At 42.7% G+C, this 26,550-nt stretch overlaps 1 protein-coding gene and 2 long non-coding RNA genes across 3 annotated transcripts in view; 1 reads left to right on the top strand and 2 right to left on the bottom strand.

Annotated features, from left to right (window-relative positions):
- LOC138447225 (schlafen family member 13-like) overlaps nucleotides 1-26,550 on the bottom strand; it is a 74,747-nt gene that overhangs the window by 25,515 nt on the left and 22,682 nt on the right. Inside the window, 1 exon segment of the mRNA XM_069602831.1 lies at nucleotides 24,938-25,661. Coding sequence (XP_069458932.1) covers nucleotides 24,938-25,661 — 724 coding nt within the window.
- Nucleotides 6,301-10,037, bottom strand: LOC138447226 (uncharacterized). Its single transcript, XR_011259742.1, has 2 exons — nucleotides 9,690-10,037; nucleotides 6,301-6,624 (listed from the first exon to the last, which is right to left on the bottom strand). It is a non-coding gene; the product is annotated as an uncharacterized lncRNA (long non-coding RNA).
- LOC138447228 (uncharacterized) lies at nucleotides 10,097-12,366 on the top strand. Its single transcript, XR_011259743.1, has 2 exons — nucleotides 10,097-10,377; nucleotides 11,441-12,366. It is a non-coding gene; the product is annotated as an uncharacterized lncRNA (long non-coding RNA).

Raw genomic sequence — 26,550 nt, 5'->3', positions numbered from 1 at the left:
AGTAGTTGCAGCTCCCAGTTTCTAGAGCACAGGCTCAATAGTTGTGGTGCACGGGCTTAGCTGCTCTGCAGCATGTGGGATCTTCCCAGATCAGGGATCGAACCCGTGTCTCTTGCATTGGCAGGCAAATTCTTCACCACTGGGAGCCACCAGGGAAACCCTTATATATAACATTTTTAAATGATGACAATCTGTCTTAAATTCATTCCAATTTAACTTCAGTCACATAGAAAAACTCTACCTCTTTATAACTCCTCCCTCCCTCACTTTATGTTACTGATGTCACAAACTGTATTTTATATACTATGTACTGATAACTTAGATTTATATTACTTATGCATTTTTCTTTTAAATCCTGTAGAAAATAACAAGTTACAAACCAAAATTATAATAATACTTTTGTAGTATTTGTCCATATTTTTTTTTTTTACCAATAACTGTTATTAGAATTACTATATGACATCCTTTCACTTTAACTTGAAGAATTCCCTTCAGTGTTCTCTTTATGGCCAGCGTAGTGGAAATAAATTCCTCTAGCTTTTGTTTGAGACTATCTTAATTTCTCCTTTATTTCAAAAGACAGTTTTTCCAGAGATAGAATTTTCAGTTGACAGTGGTTTTTTTTTTTTTTAACATTTTAAATATATATCATCCCACTGCCTTCTAGCCGCCAAGGTTTTCTGCTGAGAAACTGGCTATTAATCTTACTGAAGATCCCTTGTGATATGACAAGTTGCTTCTCTCTTGCTACTTTCAAGATTCACTTTGCTTTGGCTTTGATAGCTTCATCATAAGATGTCTTGGTGTGAATCTCTTTGGGTTTATCCTACTTGGGAGTTTATTGAGTTTCTTCTGTAGATTCACATATTTCACCAAATTTAGGAAGTTTTCAGTCATTATTTCTTCAAATAATCTCTCTTCTCCTTCTGGACTCCCATAATGTGTATTGCTGTGTGTGATAATATCCCACAAGTCCCCAAAGCTTCGTTTGCTTCTCTTCATTCTTTTCTTTCTGCTCTTCGACCTGGATAATCTCAACTGTCCTGTCTTAAAATTCATTGATTTTTTTTTTCATGCCTTCTCAAGTTTACTGTTGAATTCCTCTACTTTTTCAATTCAGTTATTGTATTTTTCAGCTCCGGATTTGTCTTCTTTTTATAATATCTATTATTTTTGTTGATATTCCTACTTCGTAAATATACTGTTTGCCTGATTTAATTAGTTCTTTGCCCATTTTTCCATTTAGCTCTTTGAGCATACTTAACCTAGCTGTTTTAAAGCCTTCATCTAGTATGTCTAATATCTGAGTTTCCTCAGGGAAAAGTTCTGCCATTTTACCTTGTTATTTTGCATGGGCCATGTTTTCCTGTTTCTCTGTATGCCTTACAAGTTTTTGTTGAAAATCAGATATCTGAAAAAACAGCCCCCTCTCCCAGTCTTTGCAGACTGCCTCTGTGCCAGGGCAGTCTTTCAATGATTAGCTGAGCATGGTCTGAGCATAGTGAGTCTGTCTCACATGAGAGGTTAAGAAATTCTCAGGTCTTTTACTGATCACAAGTCCTACCTGAGCTTTATTCAATTTCTCCATATACATAGTTGCTTTGCAATACCTTCATTTCCCCAAAATCTCACCCCAGCTCCTTCTCCAGGCTTTAGATGGTTATTGTATGTCTTCAACTGTAATCTTTCATCCTAGACATCTGTATGTTTATAATCTCCTTGAAGATTTCACAAAGAGTGGCTGCCACTTTTTCCCACCTGGGGTCTGAATGAGGCGATATGGACACCATTCCTCAGGCAGTCTTTAAGACAGGTTATAATATCACAAGTAAGGCCTGTTCTGGCACCACCATATCAAGGAGGGAAGTGGGGACTGAGTTGCTACCTCATCCAGACCAAGATCTTGCCAAGCCAGGGAGAGTTTGAGCCAAGGGCAAGCAAAAATGTCATGCAATTTCCTACAGTTTTGAATGTTGTGTTTTCTTGATATATCCACTTGACTACCTTTGACCACTTGCTATTGTTCAGTTCAGTTCAGTTCAGTCGCTCAGTCATGTCTGACTCTTTGCGACCCCATGAACCACAGCACACCAGGCCTCCCTGTCCATCACCAACTCCCAGAGTCCACTCAAACCCATGTCCATTGAGTCAGTGATGCCATCCAACATCTCATCCTATGTCGTCCCCTTCTCCTCCTGCTCTCAATCTTTCCCAGCATCAGAGTCTTTTCCAGTGAATCAGCTCTTTGCATCAGGTGGCCAAAGTACTGGAGTTTCAGCTTCAACATCAGTCATTCCAATGAACACCCAGGACTGATCTCCTTTAGGATGGACTAGTTGGATCTCCTTGCAGTCCAAGGGACTCTCAAGGGTCTTCTCCAACACCACAGTTCAAAAGGATCAATTCTTCGGTGCTCAGCCTTCTTCACAGTCCAACTCTCACATCCATACATGACCACTGGAAAAACCATAGCCTTGACTAGACAGACCTTTGTTGGCAAAGTAATGTCTCTGCTTTTGAATATGCTGTCTAGGTTGGTCATAACTTTCCTTCCAAGGAGTAAGCATCTTTTAATTTCATGGCTGCAATCACCATCTGCAGTGATTTTGGAGCCCAGACTATTGAGTCATCTGGTTTCCTGTTTTTTTAATTTTTTCCTATGTTTTCATGGGGAGTCAAAGCTTCCTTATCCACCTTTTTGCTGACATCATTCCTGTAATCATTTCTTTAAAAAAAAAATTTACTTATTCTATTTATTTGGCCATGCCAGATCTTGGTTGCAGCATGTGGCATCTTCCTTGTGGCATGTGGGATCTTTCAATTGTGGCATGCAAACTCTTAGCTGCAGCATGTGAGATTTTAGTTCCCTGACCAAGGATCAAACCTGGGCCCCCTGCATTGGGAACACCGAGTCTCAGTTACTGGAAAATCAGGGAAGTCCTTTCTCCTGCTATCATTTTTTAATACTGAATCTGACTTGTAATATTTTATTTAAGATTTGTACTTAGGATCATGAATGAGACTGTCCAAAAATTATCCTTTCTCATACTATTGTTGACAGATGTTGGTGTCAAGGTTATAGTTCAGTTCAGTTGCTCAGTCATGTCCGACTCTTTGTCACCCCATGGACTGCAGCACGCTAGGCTTCCCTGTCCATCACCAACTCCTGGAGCTTGCTTAAACTCATGACCATTGAGTTAGTGATGCCATCCAATGATCTCATCCTTTCTTCCCTTCTCTTCCTGCCTTCTATCATTCCTAGCATCAGGGTCTTTTCCAGTGAGGCAGTTCTTTGCATCAGGTGGCCAAAGTATTGAAGTTTCAACTTCAGCATCCATCCTTCCAATGAATATTCAGGATTGATTTCCTTTAGGATTGTCTGGTTTGATCTCCTTGCAGTCCAAGGGACTCTCAAGAGGTGTCTCCAACACCACAGTTCATAAACATCAATTCTTCAGTGCTCAGCTTTGTTTATGGTCCAACTGTAGCATCCATACATGACTACTGGAAAAAATCATAGTTTTGACTATATGGGCCACTGTCAATAAAATAATGTTCTGCTTTTTAATATGCTGTCTGGGTTTGTCATAGCTTTTCTTCCAACAAGCAAGCATCTTTTAATTTCATGGCTGCAGTCACCATCTGCAGTGATTTTGGAGCCCAAGAAAATAAAGTCTGTCACTGTTTGCATTGTTTCCCCATCTATTTGCCATGAAGTGATTGGACTGGATGCCAAGATATTGGTTTTTTGAATGTTGAGTTTTAAGCCAGCTTTTTCACTCTCCACTTTCACTTTCTTCAAGAGGCTCCTTATTTCTTCTCTTTCTGCCATAAGGGTGGTGTCACTGCATATCTGAGGTTGTTGATATTTCTCCCAGCAATCTTGATTTCAGCTTGTGCTTCATCTAGCCCAGCATTTCTCATGATGTCTCTGCATATAAGTTAAATAAGCAGGGTGACAATATACAGCCTTGACGTACTCCTTTCCCAATTTGGAATCAGTTCATTGTTTCATGTCTGGTTCCAACTGTTGCTTCTTGACATGCATACAGATTTCTCAGGAGGCAGGTGTGGTGGTCTGATATTCCCAACTCTTGAAGAATTTTCCACAGTTTGTTGTGATCCACACAGTCAAAGGTTTTGGCATAGTCAATAAAGCAGAAGTAGATGTTTTTCTGGAACTCTCTTGCTTTTTCTATGATCCAAAGGATGTTGGCAATTTCTCTGGTTCCTCTGCCTTTTCTAAATCCAGCTTGAACATCTGGAAGTTCCTGGTTCACATACTGTTGAAGCCTCACTGGGAGAATTTTGAGCATTACGTTGCTAGTGTGTGAGATGAGTGCAATTGTGTGGTAGTTTAAACATTCTTTGGCATTGCCTTTCTTAGGGTTTGGAATGAAAACTATCCTTTTCCAGTCCTGTGGCCACAGCTGAGTTTTCCAAATTTGCTGGCATATTGAGTACAGTATTTTAACAGCATCATCTTTTAGTATTTGAAATAGTTCAGCTGGAATTTCATCACCTCCACTAACTTTGTTCGTAGGGATGCTTCCTAAAGGTCCACTTGACTCTGTATTCCAGGAGATCTGGCTCTAGGTAGTGATCACACCATCGTGGTTTTCTGGGTCATTAAGAACTTTTTTGTATAGTTATAGTAGCTACATAATATAAATTAGAGATGTAAGCTGTTTTTCTGTTCTTTTAACACTTTACCCAACATGATGAGCTTTTTCCAATGGAAGAGTTTGTATAGTCTGGTCCATACTAAACTTGACAAACAGTTTTGAATCTTGTTTTTCCAGTGTAATAATATGTTATATATAATCATTTTTGTAAAATAATGATTAGCTATTTTTAAAAACCTTACTAACTGCTTCATAACTTCATATATATTATTAGCAAAGTATTATTTATTTTTCTACAGCTGGAAATTGCTTTAAGATTTTTTGGGGGGGCGGATGTGGAACATTTTTAAAGTCTTTATTGAATTTATTACAATATTGCTTCTGTTTCATGTTTTGCTTTTTTTGGCCACGAGGCATTATCTTAGCTCTCCAACCAGAAATTGAACCTGCACCCCCTGCATTAAAAGGCAAAGTCTTTACCACTGGGCCACTAAGGAAGTACCTTGAAGTTGCTTTAAATTGTTCAATAAATTATCCTAGGATCACAGATCACTTATACTGAGGCTTGGATAGGCTAATTACATCTACTTTGCAATGAGTCTAAGAGTCTCCTGACAAAGTACTTCAATTCAGTATACAAATATGGTTCAAACATATGTAAAGACTTTTTAGGATGGGGAATGGAGACCAGAACAGAAAATCAGCAATTTCTCTTCTGTGGTAGAAATGGAGGATTTTTCCTTAGAGGAAAAATCATGTTAAGTGAAGAAAGTGTCTAGATCTGTGGAAAGAAAGGTTGACTCTAAAACATGAGGTTACACTTGGTCTTAGGTACATAAATAAGTGAAAATTATAAAACTCTATGTAGGTAGATGAAGTATATACAGACACAGAGATTTCTAAAAGTTGAATCAGTAGATCCAGTGATGAAACATTTAAAGATCTAAATATATATTGTCAAATGGTTTCCTGAAGAATGGTATGAGATTTTTTTTTTTTAGTGAAAAAATATAGTGTTCATTAGGAGGAAAATAAACAGGCACATGCATGGGCAGACAGACTCAGAGAGAGTCACACCCTCATGGTAGTCTGAATCACTTATATGGAGATCTTTTTGTGTGAATAAGGTGCAAAAGAAAAGCATAGTGGAGGGTTTTACATGGGACAGAGAGATTGAAAGACCCTTTGGGCTCCTACACCGTTAGAAATCATGTTTCCACCAGGCCCCAGTGGACAGTGTCAGCTGTCACTCAAGCATTATTTGAACCTGCATGACCTGGGGGATCCTTAAGTTGAGGGTGGCCCTTGTCACTCAATTTGAGGGGACCCATAAGGCAGTGAGCAGACTGAGTTTATGCTCTGCATGTCTTGAATAGAAAGCAAAGTAGAAAGCAAGAGGAAAAGGACAAGAGCAAAAGTCAGGGGCCTCAAGCCGCAGCTGGGCAAAGGCTGCGGTTTACCTTAAACTCCTGGGTTTCTGCACCAAATATGATCTCGGGTGGCCTTGGCCTACAGCAGCTTTGAGCAGGATTTCAGTTCCCAGCCAGAGACTGAAGTCACGCCATGGCAATCAGAGCACTGAAACCCAGCCACTAGACCACCAGGGACCAGTGGCTAGTGACGAGGCCCTGGCCCATCAGCTGTGAATAAATGAATTTCCAAGAGAAATGGGAAGTAGTGAAACAAGTAAAGCATTTATTAGGGGGCAAAAGAGCGCATGGGAATAGGCACATACAGACAGACTCCGAGACAGAGTTATGCAGATTTTTCTTTAGCAACTTCATCTTCGGGAGGATTACTGGGCTCTTCCCAGTACTTTTGGAGGGAGAAGGCTGTGGTTCCAAGTCTGCTGGAAGGCAGCATCATTTCCTCAGGGTTGTCCCAAAACTCAGAGCTGAAGCAGATGGAAGATGCCTTTCTAAGAGCTGAGGACCCAGTAATCCATTCAAATAGGACTCCTCGGCCCAGGTGCCAAGAAGAAAAGCTTTTGAACACGACCCTGAAGGAAGGAGTCAGTGAAAGTGAAAGTGACTCAGTTGTGTCCAACTCTGCCACCCCATGGACTATACAGTCCATGGCATTCTCCAGGCCAGAATACTGGAATGGCAGCCCTTCCCTTCTCCAGGAGATCTTCCCAACCCAGGGATTGAACCCAGGTCTCTCGCATTGCAGGTAGATTTTCACCAGCTGAGCTACTGGGGAAGCCCTGAAGCAAGGAACATTTCCCCCAAAGAGACACTAACAGAGTAAGTATCCTCTCTTGGTAGATAAACAACGATAAAGCCAGCTAAACAAAGTCATTTAATTATACCCCTTAATAGAAGTCTTAATATTGCATAAACAGATAACCAACAAAGACCTACTGTATTTGTACGTACAGGGAACTCTGCTCAACATTCTGTAATAACCTAAATGGGAAAAGAATTTGAAAAAGAATAGATATATGTATAAGGGAGTCACTTTGCTGTACACCTGAAACTAACACAATATTGTCGATTAATTATACTCAAATATAGAATAAAAATTTTTAATAAAATCATTAAAATAAATTAATAAAAGAAAAAGAAAAGAGCAGAGGGAGATATGTATGCCTGCCATCCTATGCTTTCTCCATAATATTGCAGTACAACTAGTATTCTTTAGACCCAGTTTCTTCGTATTTCTTAGACATGAGGGCTGCCTCAAACACAGGTCCACATTTCCTGCTGACCTGACAGAAAAGATTCTGCATCTCTATCTCAAAGGGAGAATCAGTTCTACTCATGCCCAAGAACAGAGTCCCAGTCCTAGTATCTTCTGTAATACAAGCCCTGCCAAGAAGTCCCTGCCTCCCAGTCTTCTTGTAGCTTCTGCATCTAGAGTCCTCTCACCTTTCCTTCCAACCTTAACACCCTCTGCATCAGGCCCTACCACTGGTGAACCCTTCTGGTTCACTCACCATAGGTACTGTCTCACCCCCAAAGTGCTTGAGGAGAATGCCTTCTCATCCTGCTGGGCAACCTGGAACCCACAGAAGCTGGAACTGAGACACCATATAGAGAAAGGACCCAGGGCTTGTGGGTGAGCATGACATCCTGGCCTTGTCAGTCCAACTCTGTAACTATGGAGAACTCTCTACAGTTCAAAACCACTGCCCTTACGTGGTGGAACACAGTCCTTAAATATGCTGGGAACTGAAACCTATCAAATCCCTAAGAGCCTAAAAAATCATTGACCTCACCTGGAACCTTGGATCTAGTTTTACAGGTGAGTTGTTTTAAAAATCTTTCACACTTCAGACTTTGGGGAAAATTCTACCTGACCTGGATTGAGGATTTAACCTGAGTTGATGGCTATTTTTAATGGGCAATGGGATGGCATTCACATCTCCTTAGTAATGCCATAATGCAGGTTGGTGGTAACTGCACAGAAAGGTGGGCCAGAAGTGACGGGAACTAACTCCTGAGAAATAAAAACCAAGGTACCAAATACACACACATACACACACACACACACACAAATCACAGACCACAAGCATATGGTGCATTCTTTGGCCTTCTTTAGCACTCTGCCTTTAGTTTAAAAGGGTGTGGTTCTTCTCCCCACTCCCTTATAGATTATAAACTCTGGCAAAGCACTAAGGGCTTGGTTTCTCTTACTGGATTTAGAAGACAGTTCACCAGTGACTGCCAGCCACATTTTTACCCACAGAACCCTAACTCCCCTTATGCCTGACCTGTCCCTTGCCCTTCCTCCCTCCCTGTGATATGCTGCTGCTAAGACCCCAACTTTCTCTCCCTAGGCCCATGCAGGGGAAGACATCCAGCCCTGACCTCAAGCTCCCAAGTGTCCGGATCCCAAGTCCTCAACAATCTGTAGGTTTTTGGTAGATGTTGCTACCGAGACGGAGAAGGCAATGGCAACCCACTCCGGTACTCTTGCCTGGAGAATCCCAGGGACGGGGGAGCCTCGTAAGCTGCAGTCTATGGGGTCGCACAGAGTCGGACACGACTGAAGCGACTTAGCAGCCTCAGCAGCTACCGAGACAGGAGTCACGGAGCCAAGACTCAAACGCGAGGGAACAGCGGGCCAGGGTCTGCCCGGAAGCGGGCTGGGTGGGGTTGTGCCGCTTTGGGCAGTAATGAGAGTAACATGGAGCCCGTGTACCAGCCCAGGTACCTGCCTGAGGTCTGTAAGGCCCGGGGCGGTGGGGGTGGGGGCTGGGGGTGGAGAGGGGTGGGGTGGGGCACAGCAGGAAGTGAGATGCTGGCCAGCGAGGGAGTTTCACGTGCTGCTCCCCATCACTCGAATTACTGCCAGACTCACACCCCCTCACCCCACCCCCACCCCCACCACGGTGGTGGTAAAATTGTCTTTCTCTAAAAGGAAGGTGCCAAAAAGGGTTGGGGGCTGCTCGATTAGACTTAGGATAAGAAGCTGAGGTTCAAATATGTGGCAGTAATGAAAGTGAAAGTCATTCAGTCATGGACTGACGTTGCCACCCATGGACTACACAGTCCATGGAATTTTCTAGGCCAGAATACCGTAGTGGGTAGCCTATCCCTTCTCCAGGGGATCTTCCCAACCCAGGGATCGAACCCAGGCCTCCACAGTGAAGTCGCTCAGTCGTATCTGACTCTTTGCGACCCCATGGACTGTAGCCTACCAGGCTTCTCAGTCCATGGTATTTTCCAGGCAAGAGTACTGGAGTGGGTTGCCATTTCCTTTTTCAGGGGATCTTCCCAATCCAAGGATAGGACCCAGGTCTCCTGCATTGTAGGCAGACGCTTTACCCTCTGAGCCACCAGGGAAGCCCGGCCTCCATAAGGGAAGCTCAAGAATACTGGAGTGGGTACCCTATCCCTTCTCCAGGGGATCTTCCCAACCCAAGGATCGAACCCAGGTCTCCACAAGGGAAGCCCAAGAATACTGGAGTGGGTAGCCTATCCCTGCTCCAGGGGATTTTCCCAACCCAAGAATCGAATCGGGGTCTCCTGGCGGATTCTTTACCAACTGAGCCACCACGGAAGCCCGTCTGGCAACTGCGGGGGCGTGGGAGGGCGTGGGAGGGGGCGACAAACTTACCCAGGTGCGCTGCTCAGAAGTTTCCAGGATCCTTGTTGTCCCCAGTTTGAAAGGCGAGCTGGTAAACGCTAGGCGAGCTGGCACATCCAGCCAATGGTGACGACGCCGCCTCCGCCCCTCGAAACTTTGCGAGCGAAGCGCCTGGGCTTTAAACACGTGATTGTCTAAGTTGGGGCGGGAGATTTCTCCTTCTGTCCCTGCTTATCTGTACTTTCTAAGATACTCTGCACGATAGGGCTAAAAGAAGGAAGCTCACTTAAAGAAAACAAAGAAAACGAAACTGGCGAGGTCCCCTTTCTGGTCCCGGTCGCGGTTCTTCCGGGCTCGGCGCCCCACCCGCCAGCGGCCCTTCCCGCCTGTTAGCGCGGCAGCCAATCAGCTTGTCAGGCAGTGTCCCCCACGCGCCGGGAGCCACCCTGAGCGTTTTGCTCGACTGTCCTTTATTTGGCTCATCACAACCGAAGGGGTATCGGGCTTTCTACTCAGGACTCTCTCCAGCTGTACTCGCTTTGTTCCAACCGCACCGCTATCCCCTGGACTTTAAGCCCAGTCTCCGCTGGGGACCGGGTAAGAGCCGTCTGTGCACCTAAATGAGCGTGGCGCGGAAGATCCGGAGGCAGATTCGGACACACTCCCCGATCATCTGGGATGATCGGTCCGGAGCCAGCGCCATTGGCTTCTCTCAAAGGTATACGATTTTCTTGATACTTTTCCTAGGCCCGCTTTTTTAATGGTAATTATGGTAATAGATGTTTCTGCAGCTCAGCCCGTCTAAGACCTGTGATCGGAACCCGGAGACCTTGAAACTCTCGGAAGCCGCGTTTTAAAACCGGGAGAGAGAAAGAAAGAGATGAAGGAGAGGGAGGGAAGAAAGGAGGGAGGTAGGAATGCCTAAGGAACCCCCGAGTTAGTGGCGTCTCCTACCATCAGCCGCAGACCGAACCTTCGGAGGATTCCAACCCCAACCTTCAAGCCAGTTGAAAATGAAGGGAACAACATATCACCTGTCCGGATTCCAGGCTCTCAGGATCTGTGACTATGGTTATTTTATGCAACTGAGTTTGGGGATAATTTGTTATGCACCTTAGTAAGGAACAATAGTATGTGTGTTCTCAGGCTTCTTTTCCCAGTTTTCTGAGGACTTTCCAACGTTTGCTATTTTCAGACTTTTTTTTCTTTTTTCATTTGTGCTGCAAATATCTGTAGATCAGTTTGGAGACAATGACATCTCTATGAGATTACAGTTTCTGTAATCTGTAATCTATAATCCCCAACTTCCTCTCCCTACGCTCTTTAAGAAGCTTCCCAGTCCAAGCAGGGGAAGACGTCCAGCCCTGACCTGATATATGATATATCCCATACTTAATTACATTTTCTTTAATGTCTCACAATAAAGTTATATACAATTTTCCTGAAGGATTTCACACCTTTTGTCAGATAGTCCTATGTCCCTAATTTTTGAGGCAGTTTTAGATAGTATCTTTAAAAAATAATTTTGGGGGACATTCCTTGTGGCACAGTGGCTAAGAATCCGCCTGCCAGTGCAATGAAAAGTAGCCCCCTACTTGCCTCAACTAGAGAACAACCTGTGTGCAACAACAAAGACCCAGCTCAGTCAAAACTAAATTGAAAATTTTTTTCTGTTTGATAATATAAGCACAAGTACTTTGCATACATAGATTTCTGCAACCAGCAAATTGACACACTTCCTTATTATTCTAATGATTTTTCTGCACTTTTTAAAAACATAGGCTTCCCTGATGGCTCAGTGGTAAAGAATCCACCTTGCAATGCAATGGACACAGGTTCAATCCCTGGTCTGGGAAGATCCCACATGCCTCAAAGCAAATAAGGCCACACGCCACAACTACTCAGCCTGTATTCCAGAGCCCACGAGCCGCAACTACTGAAGCCCGTGGATTCTGGAGCCTGTGTTCCACAACAAGAAAAGCCACTACAACGAGAAGCCCTCGGCACTGCAATGAAAGAGTAACCCCTGCTCACTGCAACTAGAGAAAGTCCATGCAGCAACAAAGACCCAGTACAGCCAAAAAGAAATAAATAAAACATAGTCGATCAGGCAATCTAGTGGTTAGGACTCAGTGGTTTCATTTATTGCTAAGGCCCAGATTCAATCCCTAGTTGGGAAACTAAGACTCTGTAAGCCAAGCAACTCAGCTAAAACACCAAAAGAACCCAGGAAACAATAGTCATATCACCTTCTTTTCGGTACCTATTTTCTATTTTTCCTGCTCAACTGGATTAGCTAGAACCTCTTGGGAAGCAATGAATAAGTGTTGATAGTAGGCACTCTTCCTGTGTTCACTATCTTAAGGGGATATCTCAATAGTTTCTCAGCATGAAAACTATTTGCTGTGTGTTTTCTCATAAACTCCTTTTATCACTTCCCAAAAGTTTGGTCATAGTTCTAATTGGCTAAGAGGTTTTATCACGAATGAATATCCAAAACTTATTATATATAAATGTATTATATATTTATCATATATATATATATCAAGTGATTTTTCTCATTTGATCTTCTAATCTGTCAAGTTACAAACTGATTGATTTTCTAGTGCTAAAATGAACATTAAATTCCTCATTTAGATACAGTGCTGTGTGTCAATTATATCTCAGCAAAACTAGAAGAAAAAAATAAATGAATTCCTGATTCAAATCACCTTGGCCATGATGTTTTATCATTTTTAGATATTGTTGGATTTGGTTTGCTAAAATTTTATTTAGATTTTTTTTCATCTAGACATTGAGTGATGATGATCTGCAATTTTCCTCTCAGGTTTTACTTGTCCAATTGATTATCAAGATTATGCTAGCCAGTGTTCATAGCAGCAATATGTACAATAGCCAAGAGGTAGAAGCAACCCAAGTATCCCATCGATAGATGGATGGATAAAGCAAATGTGGCATATATATGTATATATATGAATACTACTCACTCATTTTTTAAAAAGGATGAAATAATGCCATTTACAGCAACACAGATGGACCTAGAGATTATCATGTTAAGTGAAGTCAGACAGAGAAAGACAAATATATGATATCACTTATATGTGAAATCTAAAAAGTTAACACATGTAAACTTGTCTACAAAACAGAAACAGGCTCATAGACATAGAAAGCAATGTTACAGTTTCCAAAGAGGAAATGGGTAGGAGAGGGATAAATTAGGAGTTGGAGATTAATTACACACTTCTATATATAAAGCGGCTTCCCTGATAGCTCAGTTGGTAAAGAATCCGCCTGCAATGCAGGAGACCCCAGTTCGATTCCTGGGTTGGGAAGACCCGCTGGAGAAGGGATAGGCTACCCACTCTAGTATTCTTGGGCTTCCCTTGTAGCTCAGCTGGCAAAGAATCTACCCCCAGTGAGGGAGATCTGGGTTCAATCCCTGGGTTGGGAGGATCCCCTGGAGAAGGGAAAGGCTACCCACTCCAGTATTCTGGCCTAGAGAATTCTATGGACTGTATAGTCCATAGGGTTGCAAAGAGTGGGACATGACTGAGCGACTTTCACTTTCACTTTCTATATCTAAAATAGATAAACAACCTGAACCTACCGTATAAGCACAAGGAACTATATTCAACATACATAATAGAAAATAATATATATATATATACATATATAAATATACATCTTCAGTATTCTTGCCTGGAATATCCCCATGGACAGAGGAGCCTGGAGAGCTACAGTCCATGGGGTCGCAAAGAGTCCAAATAAATTAGGAGTTGGGGATTAATTTCACATTCCTATAATAAAATAGATAAACAACATGACCGAGCGACTAAGCACAGCACAGCATACATGTACATATATAACTGAATCAATTTGCTGAACAGAAGAAACTAGCACAACATTGTAAACCAACTGTACTTCAATTAAAAGAAGAAAAATGTAAATCCAGGAAACTGCTAGAAGAAATATGCAAAATAAAGGGATTTAAAAACAAGAGTATGCTAGCATCATAAAGTTATTTAGGCAGTGTTTCCTCTTCTGTTCTTGTGAGTAGTTTGTGTAATACTGAAACTCCCTCTTCTTTAAACTTGTATTTTAGAACTTGCTGTGATGGAGTTACTAAGCTTTTCTGGATTTTTCCAATATATGCATGTGTGTGTGCTAAGTTGCTTCAGTTGTGTCTAACTCTTTGTGAATCTATGAACTGGGGAACTAGAAAACCATTCCAGATTAAAGGAGATTAAGAAACATAAATATAATGTGTGTTCCTAGATTATATCCCAGACCAGATTTTTTTCTTTTGCCATAAAATTCAAATAAGGTCTATAGATTAGGTCATAGTAGTGTATCAGTTTTAATTTACTGGTTTTGATTATTTTACTTTGAATGTCCTTATTCTTAAGAAATACCCACCAAAGTACTAGTGAAGATGAAAGTGTTAGTCGCTCAGTGTCTGACTTTGTGACCCCATGGACTGTAGCCTGCCAGGCTCCTCTGTCCATGGAATTCTCCAGACAAGAATACTGGAGTGGGTTGCCATTCCCTTCTCCAAGGGATCTTCCAGACCCAGTGATCAAACTCAGGTCTCCTGCTTTGTAGGTGGATTCTTTACTGTTTGAGCCAAGAGGGAAGGAGTATGATGTCTGCAACTTACTCTCAAATATTTCAGGGGGGGAAAAATGGCAGTAGAAGGAGGATAAGGAGAAAAAAGCCATCAGGATAACCCGTGGTCAAAGGATTCTGGGCACAGTGCTATCTAATATGTAATTTAAAATATTTTCCTCTAACTCTAAGCGAGTCTTTACTATGTTTTGCTAAAATCGGGGGTCTGATATTTCATGTAACTTGGGAAACAGAGGAAGAGATCTTTTTCTTCTTGGGATACAGAGCAGCATGGAAGGGGCAAAGCTTGCAAGAGTTGTTGGGTCAATCAAGGAGGTAACCAGCAGAGGTCTTGACATAGCAGTTCAGAGTAAAAAGTGAGAGGAGAGGACTTGAAGAGATCTGCGGAGCATGGAAGCATTTCTGGCACTCTCAGAAAACTTAATGCAAGGAAGCTAGAGAAAAGACAACATTTTCTGTATTTACACATAATGAGAGCTCAGACAATATCAGATGGGTCTTAAAAATCTCAGTGTCACTGATAACTAGAGAACTTATGCTCATTCAGATTGCAAATGGGTGGGGGTTTTCCTGCTGAAAAGAAAAGAAATTGAACAAAACATTTTGAACCTCCCTCCGTTCCTCTTGTGTTGATGGTAGAAGAAAGAAAAAGCGTGAAGACAGGTGCTGTAGAATTTTTGGTTATATAGATTCTCCAGTGCAGAAAGGCAACTGTATCCTTGTCTTTAGAACTACGTGAAATACACTGTAAATGCGGTTGCTGCTGTGAACCACAGAATAGATCAGAAGTATATTTGGGTAAGGCCATTTGCAGCAACATGGGTGGACCTAGAGAGTGTCATACTGAGTGAAATAAACCAGACAGAGAAGGAGAAATATCATATGGCATCCCTTATATGTGGACCCTTAAAAAAATGATACAAATGAACTTAACTTACAGAACAGAGATTCACAGACTTAGAAAAGGAACTCATGGTTGCCGAGGGAAAGGGATAGTTAAGGACTTTGGGAAGGACATGTACACGCTGCTATATTTAAAATGGATAACCAACAAAGACCTGTTGTATAACACATGGAACTCTGCTCAATGTAATTGAATGGGAGTGGGGTTTGGGGGAGAATGGATACACGCATATGTGTGGCTGAGTCCCTTCATGGTTCACCCGAAACTATCACAACATTGCCAATCAACTATAGCCCAACACAAAATGTTTTGGATGTTAAGAAAATAAAAATAAAATAACTATATTTAGGGAGTGAAATCATTACAGTCTTGTGCATAAGAGAATAAAAGGAAGTTGTAGGAAGGTGGAGTGTTGTGGATGTGGGGATGCACCACCCGTGTTCCCTTCCTGCCCAGACTTGGAAGAAGGCAGATGGCAGACCAGCCTCTAAATGTCAGCTCCTTCAGGGCTCACCTCAACTGCAATGAGCTGCCTTGCTTGGAGTCACAGACCACTCCCAGACCCACAGCTCACAACTGACAACTGGAAAAATGTTATAGACAATATCAAACCTCAGCCATTCAGCTCAACGCAGGACAACTTCGCTGGGCACAATTCACTGCACAGCATCCTGCCAGAATGGCTGAGGTTCATGGAGGGCTACATCTCATTCAGCGTCCTTCTCTACCCGAGTCTACTTCCTCCTGTTCTTTTCAGGGGGTTTGCTCTGTTGTAAACATCTTGCACCTGATAGAGCAGCTCAGCATCTGCTTCCAGAGAACTTCAACCTGCAAGAGAGTGTGAGAGGATACAGCAGAGTCTGCTACAAGGTGCAGCAGATGTAAGTTGATATATGAATAAAGACACTTCACTACCTAGGATGAGTAGGAGGGACAAGGAGATGAGAGTGAGGTTGGCATGTGTTTGGGTTCTGAGGTTGGTACTGATGCTTTTACAGAAACCTCAAATTAACAATGGCTTAAATAATTTAGAAATTTATTTCTCATGAAAGTGAAAATGTTAGTTGCTCAGTCACGTCAGACCTTCTTTGTGACCTCACAGGCTTGTAGCCCACCAGGCTTTTCTGAGAATGGGATTCTCCAGGCAAGGATACTGGAGTGGGTTGACATTTCCTCCTTCAGGGGATCTTCCCAACCCAGGGATTGAACCCAGGTCTCCCACATTGCAGGCAGATTCTTTACCACTTGAGCCACCAGGGAAGCCCAACAAGAAGGAGGCAGAGCTGGGATTTGGACCCAGGCAGCTGGCCCCTGAGGCCTCGCTCTTACCAGTTTTGCTATACTGCCTCCTATTTCTCATAGAGAAGTGAAAAATGATGTTACTCCTCTGTTGTTTGTTGTTGTTCAGTTGCTAAGTCGTGTCTGACTCTTTTGCGACCCCATAGACTGTAGCCCACCAGGTTCCTCTGTCCATGGGATTCTCCAGGTGAGAATACTGGCATGGGCTGCCATTTCCTTCTTCAGGGGATCTTCCCAATCCAGGGAACAAGCCTGTGTCTCCAGCATTGGCAGGCAGATTCTTTAACACTGAGCCACCAGGGAAGCCCATTATTCCTCTGAGAAGGTCATCAAAGGTCTTGGACTTCCATTTTGTTGCTCTGCCTCACTTGACATGCTTCACATACTCATCAATATAGGCCAGGTCATGGTGTAGAAAAAAACCCATTCCCAAACCTCAGTGGCTCACAACAAACATTTTCTCACTTACACTGTAGGCCTGTTGGGGATTCACCTTGGCTCTGCTCCATATTATTCTTACATGGGGCTCAGACTGCTAGAAAACCCCCTATCTGAGACATCACCACAACGCAGAAGGGATCATGACAATTAAGCAAAACACAAGCAATAACTGTCTTCAGAGATAATACCACACCTGTCTGTGGGTTTTGTCCCAGTCTGAAATACAGTTCAGAAAATTCAAGTTTTAGAGCTAATCAGTGAATATAGTAAAGTTGCAGGATATAAAATTAACACACAGAAATCCCTTGCATTCCTATACACTAACAATGAGAGAACAGAAAGAGAAATTAAGGAAACAACTCCACTGACCATTGCAACGAAAAGAATAAAATACTTAGGAATAAATCTACCTAAAGAAACAAAAGACTCATTTATAGAAAACTATAAAACACTGATGAAAGATTCTCAAAGTGACACAAATAGATGGAGAAATATACCATGTTCATGGATTGGAAGACTCAATACAGTGAAAATGAGCATACTACCCAAAGCAATCTACAGATTCAATGCAATCCCTATCAAGCTACCAATAGCATTTTTCAGAGAACTAGAACAAATAACTTCACAATCTGTATGGAAATTTTAAAAAAAGCCTCAAATAGACAAAGCAATTTGAGAAAGAAGAATGGAACTGGAGGAATCAACTTGCCTGACTTCAAACTATACTGCAAAGCTACAGTCATCAGGACAGTATGGTACTGGCACAGAGACAGAAAAATAAATCAATGGAACAAAATAGAAAGCCCATAGATAAACCCACATACCTATGGACACCTTATCTTTGACAAAGGAGGCAAGAATATACAATGGAGAAAAGACAATCTCTTTAACAAGTGGTGCTGGGAAAACTGGTCAACCACTTGTAAAAGAATGAAACTAGAACACTTTTCAACACCATATACAAAAATAAACTCAAAATGGATTAAAGATCTAAAGCTAAGACCAGAAACTATAAAACTCCTAGAGGAAAACATGGGCAAAACACTCTCTGATATAAATCACAGCAGGATCCTCTATGACCCACCTCCCAGAGTAATGGAAATAAGAGCAAAAATAAACAAATGGGACCTAATTAAAAGATTTTGCACAATGAAGGAAACTATAAGCAAAGTGAAAAGACAGCCTTCAGAATGGGAGAAAGTAATAGCAAACAAAGCTACTGACAAAGAATTAATCTCAAAAATATACGAGCAGTTCCTGCAGCTCAATTCCAGAAAAATAAACAACCCAATCACAAAATGGGCCAAAGAACTAAACAGACAATTCTCCAAGAAGACATACAGATGGCTAACAAACACATGAAAAGATGCTCAACATCACTCATTATCAGATAAATGCAAATCAAAACCACAATAAGATATCATCTCATGCCGGTCAGAATGGCTGCTATCAAAAGTCTACAAACAATAAATGCTGGAGAGGGTGCAGAGAAAAGGGAACCCTCTTACACTGTTGGTGGGAATGCAAACAGTACAGCAACTATAGAGAATAGTGTGGAGATTCCTTAAAAAACTGGAAACAGAATTGCCATAAGACCCAGCAATCCCCCTGCTGGGCATACACACCAAGGAAACCAGAATTGAAAGAGACACATGTACCCCAATGTTCATCGCAGCACTGTTTATAATAGCCAGGACATGGAAGCAACCTAGAGGTCCATCAGCAGATGAATGGATAAGAAAGCTGTGGTACATATACACAATGGAGTATTACTCAGCCATTAAAAGAATGCATTTGAAACAGTTCTAATGAGGTGGATGAAACGAGCCTATCATACAGAGTGAAGTAAGCCAGAAAGAAAAACACCAATACAGTATATTAACACATATATATGGAATTTAGAAAGATGGTAACAATCACCCTATATGCGAGACAGCAAAAGAGACACAGATATAAAGAACAGACTTTTGCACTCTGTGGGAGAAGGTGAGGGTGGGATGATTTGAGAGAATAGCATTGAATCATGTATATTATCATATGTGAAACAGATTGCCAGTCCAGGTTCGATGCATGAGACAGGGTGCTCAGGGCCAGTGCACTGGGATGACCCTGAGGGATGGGATGGGGAGGGAGGTGGGAGGAGGGTTCAGGATGGGGAACACATGTACACCTGTGGCTGATTCATGTCAATGTATGGCAAAAACCACTACAATATTATAAAGTAATTAGACTCCAATTAAAATAAATAAATTTTTAAAAAATTCTTTTCAGTAATACAAGAGTATGTCCAAAAATTACATATACAGAGGCCAAATAGTTTTAATTTGGTTCTCTGAACCACAGCTACTCCCACCTGACTTTTGAGTTCATTCTCTTCCTCAGTGGCCAAAGCGATGTACAGTGCATGTCTGAAGGGCCATAAGTCGGGCTGCTCTGGTCAGTAAAATTTAAGTTCACCTTCTGACTTCCTCAATATGTGCAGATTCTTCCATCATTTCTCTTTTTAATTGCAAATCTTTCAATAGAAAGCACTGATGATTAAAATATCCAACCCTCGATGGGGTGTTGGCTCCTAGTCTAGATTCAGATTGTGTCCCTAGGCCTCCTTTATATTCACCTAATCATTCATGCTGAGGGAAAACTAATCAGATCTCATGAACAGGCTCAGAGGTTATGTTAATGAGGAAACACTTTATAGGCCATATATTTTATCCAATTGTTACACAAGCATTATACATATGCTTTTTAAATTTTTTTTTTTTTTGGCCACACCATGCAGTATGTTGGAGAAGGCAACGGCGACCTACTCCAGTACTCTTGCCTGGAAAATCCCATGGATGGAGGAGCCTGGTAGGCTGCAGTCCTTGGGGTCGTGAAGTCGGACACGACTTCGCGACTTCACTTTCACTTTTCACTTTCATGCATTGGAGAAGGAAATGGCAACCCACTCCAGTGTTCTTGCCTGGAGAATCCCAGGGACGGGGGAGCCTGGTGGGCTGCCGTCTATGGGGTCGCACAGAGTCGGACACGACTGAAGCGACTTAGCAGCAGCAGTAGCAGCATGCAGTATGTGGAACTTCCTGATCAGGAATCAGACTCAAGCCCCCAGTAATAGAAGCACAGAGTTTTAACCACTAGACCATCAGGGGCTTCCCAGGTGGTTTAGCGGGTTAAGAACCCACCTGCCAATGCAGGAGATGTAAGAGATACAGGTTCAATCCCTGGGTCAGGAAGATCCCCTGGAGGACAGCATGGCAATCCACTCAGGTATTCTGGCCTGGAGAATCCCAATGGATAGAGGAGTTTCGTGGGCTACAGTCCATAGGGTCGCAAAGAACTGGACACGACTGAGCAACTGACACACACACACCATCAAGGAAGCCCCTATGTGCACTTTTTCTTTTTAAAATTTATTTATGTGTGTGCTTCTTTATAGCTTTTTAAAAAAGAAAAAAATTTTTTTTGATTGCACTGGGTCTTGGTTGCTGTGTGCAGCTTTCTCTGGTTGTGGTGAGCAGGGGCTACTCTCTGTTGTGGAGCATGGGCTTCTCATTGCGGTGGCTTCTCTTGCAGAGCATGGGCTCTAGGGCACGTGGGGCTCAGTAGCTGTGGCACTCGAGCTTAGTTTTCCGCACACCATGTGGGATCGTCCAAATCAGGAATTGAACCTATGCCCCCTACAGATTCTTAGCCACTGGACCCCCAGGGAAGTCCCCCTACATGTGCTTTTAGTCGTAGATTTAAAGCAAACAGTGTCACACTTCATGAGTAGTTTTACTCTGTGACAATTTCACTAGATAATTTTTTCTTTCCATCCAGAACATCAGGGCAAAAGTATGGCTAGCACAATAACTTTCATAAATACAGAGCTCAGTTAACAGAACTGAAATATTGTTCTCTCTAAAATTACCCTGATTCTACCAAACACGGCCCATCAAAAGTAATTTGTTTGCAAAATAAGCCTGGTAAATTGACCACACTCAGAGTCTCACCACGCAATGCTGCTGCTGCTGCTAAGTTGCTTCAGTCGTGTCCGACTCTGTGCAGCCTCATGGACTGCAGCCTACCAGGCTCCTCCATCCATGGGATTTTCTAGGCAAGAGTACTGGAGTGGGTTGCCATTGCCTTCTCCTAACACCACGCAATGAGACTCCTCCAAACTGACTGAGGGAGAACTCCTTGGGAGTCTCAGACAGAATTCCCCAAAGCCCCCTGGAAGCCAGCAAAGCCATGCCAAAGGCGTGCTCTCAGGCTATACTTGGTGGGTCTCTCAGTTCAGTTCAGTTCAGTCCAGTCAGTCATGTCCGACTCTTTGCCACCCCATGAATCGCAGCACGCCAGGCCTCCCTGTCCATCACCAACTCCCGGAGTTTACCCAAGCTCATGTGCATCAAGTCGGTGATGCCATCCAGCCATCTCATCCTCTGTCGTCCCCTTCTCCTCCTGCCCCCAATCCCTCCCAGCATCAGAGTCTTTTCCTATGAGTCAGCTCTTCACATGAGGTGGCCAAAGTATTGGAGTTTCAGCTTCAGCATCAGTCATTCCAATGAACACCCAGGACTGATCTCCTTTAGAATGGACTGGTTGGATCTCCTTGCAGTCCAAGGGACTCTCAAGAGTCTTCTCCAACACCACAGTTTAAAAGCATCAATTCTTCGGCACTCAGGTTTCTTCACAGCCCAGCTCTCACATCCATACATGACCACAGAAAAAACCATAGCCTTGACTAGACAGACCTTTGTTGGCAAAGTAATGTCTCTGCTTTTGAATATGCTATCTAGGTTGGTCATAACTTTCCTTCCAAGGAGTAAGTGTCTTTTTAATTTCATGGCTGCAATCACCATCTGTAGTGATTTTGGAGCCCAAAATAATAAAGTCTGACACTGTTTCCACTGTTTCCCCATCTATTTCCCATTAGAGGTCATGTAAGATTAAAGTTCCAGAGAGCCCAGATAGATCATTTACATCTCAGAGGCACAAGAGTAATACCAAATCCTTCTTGAAAGATAGCTTTGCCAATTACAAAAGGCTCACTCTGATACAATAGCAGAGCCATTAGAGGCCATTGCTCTCCAGATTGCTTGGTGGCCCCCCTTCAGCAAGGACAGACACCCCAGGATTACCACTACAACTTCCAGGCCCCACAGTCTCATGGACAGTCCCTGCAGCTTTCCATTCCCCATCCTGTCTTTTCCAACACCTTGGCACTAGTGGGAGTTTCTTCGGTTCCTTGGTTGGCTCCACCAGTTACTGGACTGCACCCTCAGGCCTACAATGCCTGTGCTTGCCCAGCTTCAAGACTGAAGAAACAGCCTGAAGTCAGCAACAGAGACACCAATGGTTTAATGGATGGGGGAGTTTACAGGTCTGAAGCAAGTTTCTGGAGAGATACCCCACTGTGTGCAGTGGACAGTGGGCAGGACATGGTGGCAGGGTTTGCTCCAGAATTAGATTTTTAAAGAGTTACTTTCTCAGACATTGCAACTCAAATCCAAGGACCTTACAAAACCAATTTTATTAGAAACAGCATTTACAAGGATAACTATTTGGTGCAGTGTTGTAGGTGATTTCATGCAGTCAGAAAGAAAGAACATTTTTTCCTTATTTTGCTGAAGTTAGAAGAGCCCACAGTCTCAAGTCAAGAGGGTGGAATTTCATGTGTGAGCACAAACAGGAGAAAGAAAAATTCGCAACTTATAATATGGGAGAAGGGAAGTAGTATAGGACTAGTAATAAGTGGAATATTAGTCATGTAATGTTTTAAATTTCCATTAGTTGTACAAATATTTTGTGGTTATTTTTGGACCAGAAACATTTTTCAAATGTTTTGTATAGACAGAAAATAAGAAATGCATTAGCGTTATTAAGTGGCAGGGCTTCCCCGGTGGCTTAGATGGTGAAGAATCTGCCTGCAATGCGGGAGGCCTGGGTTCGATCCCTGGGTCGGAAAGATCCCCTGGAGAAGGGAATAGCTACCCACTCCAGTATTCTTGCCTGGAGAATTCCATGGTTAGAGGAGCCTGGTGAGCTATAGTCCATGGGATTGCAAAGAGTCGGACATGACTGAGCCAGCTAATACTAACACTATTAAGTATCAGTGTTTTAGTTAGAAGAATAATTCTGTGGCTATGTTAGTCTGCCCAGGATGTAATAAGAAAATGCCACAGACTGGGTGGCTTAAAGAACAGAAATTTATTTCACAAAGTTCTAGATGCTGAGAATTGAAGATCATGGTGTCAGTAGGAGTTGTTTCATCCTGGAGCCTCTTCTCTTGACTTGGAAGTGGCCACCATCTCTCTCTGTGTTCACATGACCTCATGTTTGTGTATGGACAGAGAAAGAGACAGAAGAAGTGAGAAGTGCTATTCAAATGCAGGGTTTCTTTGGGGTAATAAATTATAATGTAATGCAAAAAAAAAAAAAAAAAGAATTCTGGAAACAAGAATTCTGCTTTTAATTTGGCCAAGTAGTCCCAACCAGACCACCCTTCTGCAGATTAACTAAAGATCCTGGACAAAATTTTTTTTAATACATTATAAGTGTCCAGACTTGGAAGAAACAATGGCCACAGGACGAATGTATTATTTTTATGGCTTTTAGCCATAGGGCAGGTCACAGTCTGCACTGTGCAGGGTGATTAAAGCTCCTTTAGAAAACCACTATCCTTCTGGTTGGAAGTATCAGGGGCAGAGTTTGGGACAATAGCTGCCAGAAGGAGTTTGGGGAGGAATCCCTGAAAGGAGAGAGCCAGAGAGGGAAGTTCCAGATTCTGTATGTCAGCTCTGCCCAAATCTCTAGCTGACCCATGAATGGAAAAGACAGGTTTCTTCCAATACCAATCAGATTGCCACCCATGGATACTGACAGAGCAAATAGCCTCATCCTGTTTTGGTTTGGAATTCTTCTTAAACGTCACACTGCCACAGAATATGTAGCTGTTGATTTGCTCTGGATGCCAGACAGACTAGAATGTTGTATGAGATAGCCGGCTCCACGGTGCTTGGATGGATCCCAAACACAATGCTCCTTTCCAGACCTGAGAATCTTCGGACACTGTCCAACACCATGTGATCACCCCCCACGTCACTATCATTGGTGAGACACTCTATCCCTTTATTCCTCATTGCTTGCAAGAGCTTCTGCCGGTATTTCTCCACATCTTTTGTGGTGCTCACAAGCACAGCAACATCCTTGGGAGAATAGCCCCTTTCAAAGAGAAGCTTGCACGTGTCTGCCACATGCATCACTATTGCATTCAGAGTTAAGTTCTTAATATTTAAGGTTCCCTGCACATCCCTAGCCCATTTAGCTTCAAGACACATCTTCAGGGGCTCATGGGGGATGTTACAAGGAGGATTTTTCCTGACCTTCTGCAATATATATTGGACGTATCCTGCTATTTGACCTGCATTGCGTACCACTCTGGTGAGCTTTTCCCTTGGATACTGGGCTGAGAGAACAGGGAGGCCAATGTGCTCCACGTGGCTGGTCTGAAAGTAGTCCAGAAAGATCCAGAGAATTCTTGGGCAATCCACGTCTCTCTGAGTGATGGTTTTCGCCTTTCTATACCAATCCCCATCTTCAGTGCGGAAATTCTGAGCTTCATCGATGATGATGTGTTGAATGTAACTAAAGTCATGTTTCATGAAGCTCTTCCGGGTCACTGCCTGGCAGATATTTTTGCTCCTGTGAAAATTAAAAAGACACATCCCGGTTTTCTCTTGAGTCAGTAAAGGAGGAAAATGATCATACTCCTACAAACACAGTATTGTTGCCACAGATCATTTTACCATCTTACTTTCAAGAAACAAGGTGATTCAGGTTGTCGGGGATGTGGAGTGAATTTAGATAGAACCTCATTTGGTGACAATAAGATCACGCTGCTTGGGACTTCCCTGGCCATCCAATGATTAGAACTCCGCCCTTTTGATGTGATGGGCCTGGATTCAATCCCCTTAAGCCATGTAGTACGGTCAAAAAAAAAAAAAAAAAAGATCCAACTGCTTACCTGATAAAATTCCTCAAAGGCTGGTTCTCACAAATGTAGAGAATTTCATTTGTCTCACAGTGAAACGTGTTCCTGATCTTCTCCATGATCTTTATGGCCATGATCGTCTTCCCTGAGCCAGGTAAGCCATGGATAAACAACTCTTTGCTCTTGCGGAGGTTTTTTGAGAAGATCTTATACTGCTTGGCTGTGAGCAGATTTAAAACCTCACAGCCGAGCTGGTCACTCAAGAGAGACCGGAAGCCAAGCAAGACGATCACAAGGGACTGCAGCAAAGCTTCCATTTGTTGAATGTCTGAGAGGTGATAGGAACTGGGGTAATCAATCACAGAGCCTGAACCCGCCGAGGACTGTGCACTGCTCTCGGGACTCAGGTGGAGGACCTTGGTCGTGATACACAGATTTCCAGTGTAGCCTCCCACGTTCACCAGCTTCTGCTTCAGAGCGAAGGCGGTGCGAGTGCAATAGGACCGCCCCTCTGCGTCTTGCTCCCTGAGGATGGTGTAGAGAATGGGCGGCTTGTTCTGCGCTATCAGCAGAGCATCACAGATGACTCCTTGCTTCTCTTCCAAGTTCAGGTCCACAGCCCAGCTTGTAGAAAGGATTAAAATTCCCTGGGAGACTCGGTCTATTTGCCTTTTCATTAATTCCTTCAAACCTTCATTCTGCGAGAACAGTTCCTCCTGGAGAGATTCAGGGGTGTATTTCAGACCTTCTGATGTCACTAGATATGGAAAAGATTATACGTTTAAGGGCAAAGGTCACACTTTTATGATTAACTGTAATTAATCAAAATTGCTAAATACTTACACTTAAATTTTAATCTTATTATTATAAATCATATTTTATATACATTCTTTTGCCAATATTATTATATTACAGTGAAGAAAAAGAAGCCTTGACAGTCTGGCACACTTCATCTGAGCCTATGTGCTTATTATGTTTATGACCCTGGTAAATTTCTTAACCTAAGACTGTTCCCTCATCTGTAAAACAAACAGAAATCCATGTTTACAAAAACAGCACATCTCTTACAGTGAGGAATGAATGAAATGGCATAAAGTGTGTGCTCACTGTAGCTGGCTGAGAAATTATTCTTTCCCTTGCTACTCTTAAAGCACCTGAATCTCAAAATGCCCCTGAACAGTCCCCACAGATGGAAGTAGGAAGAGCCCTTCCAAGAAGAAGGTGGTCATTAAATATCAGTGGAGAAGATGGAGCCATGAGAACTTTGCTAGCAGGAAACTCCATGCAGCCCTGCACTGGGAGACCCTGAGATTAGACTCTGAGATAACTCTGCTGAAGCATCACTCACCCACAGATCTATATAAGACTGCATCCATAGCAAAGAGTCTTCCTTTGACATGAGGGAGCAAGGAGCAATGTTGTGACATGACAATAAACTTTGCCCGGTAGGGTTTTAAACTTATGTTGATAATCATCTGTTCCAAAGAGGTGGGGGGAGGAATGAAGAGACTGTTGTTTTGTGGTGGTGGCATCAGATCACATTCTAGAACCTGGATCTGTAGTGTTGATTTCCAGTGAAATTACCCATATTTCATTGGTGGTTGTTTATTGTTCCTTGCCACAACTAAAGAAAAGCCTGAACAGCA

The sequence above is a fragment of the Ovis canadensis genome, chromosome 11 (genome assembly GCF_042477335.2).
Source record: "Ovis canadensis isolate MfBH-ARS-UI-01 breed Bighorn chromosome 11, ARS-UI_OviCan_v2, whole genome shotgun sequence".
In the NCBI taxonomy this organism is placed as follows: Eukaryota; Metazoa; Chordata; class Mammalia; order Artiodactyla; family Bovidae; genus Ovis; species Ovis canadensis.
This window is presented reverse-complemented; position numbering and strand designations above follow the sequence as displayed.